The sequence below is a fragment of the Gossypium arboreum genome, chromosome 3 (assembly GCF_025698485.1).
Source record: "Gossypium arboreum isolate Shixiya-1 chromosome 3, ASM2569848v2, whole genome shotgun sequence".
NCBI classification, from domain to species: domain Eukaryota; kingdom Viridiplantae; phylum Streptophyta; class Magnoliopsida; order Malvales; family Malvaceae; genus Gossypium; species Gossypium arboreum.
In genome coordinates this window covers 4243802-4249246 of record NC_069072.1, presented here as the reverse complement: position 1 = coordinate 4249246, position 5445 = coordinate 4243802, and the positions used below count along the sequence as shown (strand labels likewise).

General features: G+C 36.4%; 1 protein-coding gene across 1 annotated transcript; it reads left to right on the top strand.

Moving 5' to 3' along the window:
- The first annotated feature begins 1370 nt into the window (after window positions 1–1370).
- On the top strand, window positions 1371–4461 carry LOC108474800 (2-carboxy-1,4-naphthoquinone phytyltransferase, chloroplastic). The gene is made up of 11 exons (XM_017776819.2): window positions 1371–1656; window positions 1805–2054; window positions 2308–2411; window positions 2494–2565; window positions 2651–2789; window positions 2898–3004; window positions 3088–3187; window positions 3275–3313; window positions 3399–3509; window positions 3629–3694; window positions 4204–4461. The coding sequence occupies exons 1-11, from the start codon at window positions 1562–1564 to the stop codon at window positions 4309–4311; spliced, it is 1191 nt and encodes a 396-aa protein (XP_017632308.1). The 5' UTR covers window positions 1371–1561; the 3' UTR covers window positions 4312–4461.
- The last annotated feature ends 984 nt before the right edge of the window (window positions 4462–5445 follow it).

Sequence of the window (5445 nt, the reverse complement as noted above, 5' to 3'; positions counted from 1 at the left end):
CTCTCTCTCTCTCTCTCTCTCTCTCTCTCTCTCTCTCTCTCTCTCTCTCTCTCTCTCTCTCTCTCTCTCTCTCTCTCTCTCTCTCTCTCTCTCTCTCTCTCTCTCTCTCTGGTATCTCTCTCTCCAAAGCTTCATCTCCACCTCTTTAAAGTGATCATCCAAAGCTTTATTTTCACCTCCTCTTTCATTTTTTTTGGTTAGTTTGTCTTAAAAGCCCACCAAAACATATAGATCCATACATGCAAATCTCTCCTCTGTTGATCTCCCACCGTCCATCACAATTTTTTTTTCTGATTTGGGTTGTTAATTTTGTTTTCTAAATTTCATTACTGGGTTTTAAGTCTAATTTGCATTTTCTAGTATAGAGATTTTGGATTGTTTTGTTTTGTTGATGCTATGGAGGAAACCTTGTGTTGATGTTGTGAAAACAACATTGTTGGATGAAATCGAAGTTGAGAAAGCATTGAATGGAAGTTTGTTTAATGATTGGGTTCCAGTTTATATTTCTTCTTGATTTTTCTTCCATAAATATAATTCATCCAAAGTTGGTGGCTATTCTGTGAAAGGCTGGAATGGCTATTCTTTAGTGGTAGCATGGAATGGCTATTCCATGAGAGGCCGGAATGAGGCCGTAATACTACACAGTGGTTTCATTCATTCAGTCAAACCAAACAATGGAGTAGGACTATTGTGCTGAATAAGGTAAGAATGGAATAGCCATTCATACCAACCAAACGTGCTATTAGGTTTTTTTATAATACTTTTTTTACATTTTAATCTTATATTATACATGCGCGAATGTAAATTTCAAATAACGAAGCAATACAAACAATTACTATAACCTTTACATATCCATTAAAAAAATCACCTTGACCCATTTTTGTGTAGATTGGAAAGAAGATCTACTGAGAAAATGAGTGACCGTCGAATATGAAGACAGGCTGCGAGATGGTTTTCTTAGGTTTCTGTTAGGAATAGTTGTTTATTTAGGGATAGGGCTTTTTTAGGATTTTGAAATATGGCCAGTTTTGGTTCTTTTTGGGCCTTTGTTTCAGTTTAGGTAATTATTTTTCACTTTACTTTTTATTTGAATAAAACGCAGAGCAATTTAATTAATAAAAATAAAGAAAAATTAAATTTATCATTTTTTATTTATTCCTCATCTATTCCGTAATATTATTTCACTTAACCAAATAAAATAGTCTCTACTGTCACTCTATTCCATTCTCATCAAATTTCTATTTCATTACAGTGAACTAATACACGCTTAAGCGCCACCATTATTGCGAGCGGTAGAAATGGAGTCTAAGCAAAGCCTTAAAGGCCCATCGGGCCAAAACCATGAGCTTAGTGGCTGACAAGACCCATGTAATTAACATCTTTTATGGATGGATAAGATTTGGTAAGTAGTGAAGATTCTGTCGGTTTTCAGTTGATCTTTCAAACCATTATCCAGCCACTGGGAAAATGAACTCAACTAACGGTCATCGGAGAGTTGAAAACCAATGACCCATTTTCGTTTTCTTTCTCGTTTTCGCCATCTTCTTGTAGAGATTAAGACATGTTGAAGCCATTGACGACAACGCTTAGCTCCTCGTGCTTAGGGTTAGGTGTACGGATGCACCATGTGTACACAAATCAGTGTGACCTTATCAGGTGAGTTTTTTTTTTTTTTCTCTATAATGATGCAATATTGTTCATATAATTGATGGTTTTTGTTTAATCTTAGAATCTTTTATGGATTACCTGTTAAAATACAGAAAATGCTCCTTCCCCGCTTGAATTAGAATATTTTTTCCCTCAGGTCTTATGAAGGGTCTCGTTTTACAAAAACTTCCAAAGGTTCATTGCATTTCAATTCTGATGAACAAAGTTTTTCCCGAATTGGAAGATTAAAAACCAGGTGCCAGCACCAGCAACATGTATTTCCCAACAATATAGCACACATTTCAGCTGATGGCACTCATCAAGACCAAAATGATGTTTCTAAAGCAACATTGATATGGAGGGCAATTAAGTTGCCGATTTACTCTGTTGCTTTGGTTCCTTTGACTGTGAGATTCTTTTAACATATGGAAGTTTTATGATAATGAACTAGATTATGGAGATAGCTTAATTTTGACAGAATTCACTTGATTCCTTAGTTCTAATGTGATCTCAAACAGAAGTGTTATAGAGCATTAGCCAATATCTTGCAGTGGTCAAACGAAACGTTTGTATTATTGATTTATTCTCTTTCACCAATGTGTGTCTCTAGAATCTCATTCAATAACTTTTTGTGCAATATTTGTTGATAATTTTGAGCAGGTAGGTGGTGCAGTTGCTTATTTGCAGACAGGCTTGTTTTCAGCTAGGCGTTATATGACACTCTTGGCTTCTTCCGTTCTTATTATTACTTGGCTCAATTTAAGGTGAGTTATGGGGGGGCAAAGCTAGTAATCAGAGCAATGTTTAGGATGCTAGTTAAAATATTGAAGTTTTGTGCATGTGCAGCAATGATGTCTATGATTTTGATACCGGAGCAGACAAGAACAAAAAGGAATCAGTAGTAAATTTGGTTAGCAGGTAATCTTATTGCCAATGTGTATCTTCTTTTATTTCTCTACTATGTTTCCTGGTCATAAAATGTTCTGTATTGTGCTTGTGAAAGCCGGTCAGGGCCCCTTATTGCTGCCTATTCATCACTTGCCCTTGGCTTCATTGGGTTGACATGGGCATCTGCAGATGCAAGAAATATGCGTTCATTGCTGCTACTTGGTTGTGCAATCTTTTGTGGTTACGTATATCAGGTAGAGTGAATTTTCATTCATTTACACTAGGGGCAATATGGTTTTTTTCAATGATCACTTCTATCCAGATACTATAACATTTATGAGATCCCGATACATACTTAACAGTGCCCACCATTTCGGTTAAGTTACCAAGGATTGGGAGAGCCCTTGTGCTTTGCAGCGTTTGGCCCATTTGCTACAACTGCTTTCTACTTGTTATTGGGCAGCACAAGGTTGCTTACTGAAAACTAATGCAGAATTTCTAGATTTCAATTTTGTTTTCCTTCAATACATTAATTTTGGGTGATTTTGGCAGGGAGATAATCTTCGTCCCCTTGACACACACCGTTCTTTCTGCATCCGTGCTCGTAGGCTTGACGACTACCCTTATTCTGTTCTGTAGCCATTTTCATCAGGTTAATATTTCTCAGTCTTTTTGTGTGGGACAATTCACAAACTCATCATAGGTTTTATAGGAATGACATGATTGTCGTTTATCTCAGGTTGAAGAAGATATCGCCGTCGGGAAAATGTCACCTTTGGTACATACACTCCATCAAGTATTGTGGTTTTTTCTCTGTTGCAGAGGCAGAAAAAAGAAATTTATTTCTATCACTTGGATTGCAGGTAAAGATGGGCACTGAGAGAGGTTCAATGGTTGTGAAAGGGGCAGTCTTAACACTCTATTCTCTTTTATTTGGTCTTGGTCTATGCAAAGCTCTTCCACTAACTTGCATTGTAAGTAAAAGGTTAAAATTGATTTAAGAAAATGAATTTAATCTGCTTGATGCTAAAATACTTGATGGTTCATAAGTATGCATATTGTAACTGTTTGCGCTTGTGTTGGTTTTATCTAGGTTCTTTGTGCCTTGACCTTACCTATAGGGAAACTGGTGGTTAACTTTGTTGAAGAGAACCACAAGGTATGCTGTTAAACTTGCTTGATAAAGATTACTGATTTCAACAAACCTTGTCTTTGGATGGTGATTTGATCCATGAATTAGTACAAATCAATTGAAGTAGGATAAAAAGAAAAATCAATTGAGCCAATGGTTCAACTGATTGGGTCATACTCTTTTAGTTGTCTAGTAATTTTTATTTTTTAGTTTTTTATTTACTTGAAACCAAACTGGCAGTGAAACCGAAAACTGTTTCGACCACGGGTCCTATTCATAAAACAAAGAGATTAAAAAGTTTGCATTGGCATTTAAGGTCTACAGTTTAAGTCTTGGCAACATCCACCCCCTCTTCAATTTGAAAAAATAAAAAAAGGAAACCCTACCTTAAGAATAGAGAAAGGGTTGCAGATACTGTGGTTAAAATCGTAGACCTGTTGGATACTGGGGTTTGAACCGTAAGCCTAATGAATGCTGAGATTTGAACATCTTAACATTAAACAACCGAAAATTCTGATTGAAATTCTTTCTTACAGGACAAAGGGATGATCTTCATGGCAAAATATTATTGTGTGAGGTTGCATGCTTTATTTGGAGCTGCAATGACTGCAGGGTTGGTCTCAGCTAGGATACTTGTTAAATGATATGTTCACAGCTTCCAATTCAGTTTTTCCTTACATCACTCCTCACATAAGTAGTTTTGGTTGCATTCAACTCTAACAAGGCTCGACATTAGGAGCTTTTTGCCACCCGGAACCTGTGTACTCTGAAGCAATCAGGAGATTCAAAAATCATTTATCTTTTCTCGCCCTACTCACAGGGGCGTAGCCAGGGGGGGCTGGCATGGGCCCCGGCCCCCTCTAAAATGAAAAATTTCATTTTAGGCCCTTGAAATTTTTTAAAAATTTTAAATTAGTAAAGGTAAAATTGCATTTTGACCCCCTTAAAATTATAAAAATTTAATTTAATCCTTTACAAATTATAAAAATATAAACTATAAAAACTTAAAATTTCATCCGGCCCCCCTAAAAAATTTTTTTGGCTTCACCATTGCCTACTCAAAAAGAGGTCAGAAGTGAAAGTACTCAAATATTGGACAAAAGAATCACTCAGGTATCAGGCGTAGAGTTCTGATGAGGGAAAACTCAATATTGGGGACGGCATGCTTACGACACATAATAACATATATATACTATAAGGCTACAATTTAAACACAATAAACAGATCTGCCATGCCAAAGGAGCACAGCCACAAGGCAGTAAGCGTAGACCACATAAAATAACATAATAGATAGGATACCAAACTCAACATTCATAAAAAAGCCTAAACTATAGGTCTTCACTATTCAAAATATCTAATACTAGGCAAAACGATCAGCATATAACACTACAAAAACCAAGTACTGACAAGGCCGATTGTTTACCAAAACTTAAAAGCAGTTTAAGCCACAACAGAAGGCTTAGAAGCAGCAGAGAGCTTGGGCCTCCTCTTTGCTAAACTCTCACTACGCGCTCCCTCTGCTCCTTCAACTTCATGGCAAGCAATTTCTAGTACTCAGTTGCCTCTGCCTTGCTAAAATACACGAATTAAGGACTGAAACTGAATTAATCCAAAGAGATATCAGCTGAGTATTTAATACAACACATCAATAACTAACTGTAAACTTACTAACTACATAACAACTGAACCAACTAACTAGTTTGACTATCTTCTACAATTAATATTTCTTTTATTCCATAACATGGCTCCTGCTTCTCGACTTTCTCTGTTCTTACATG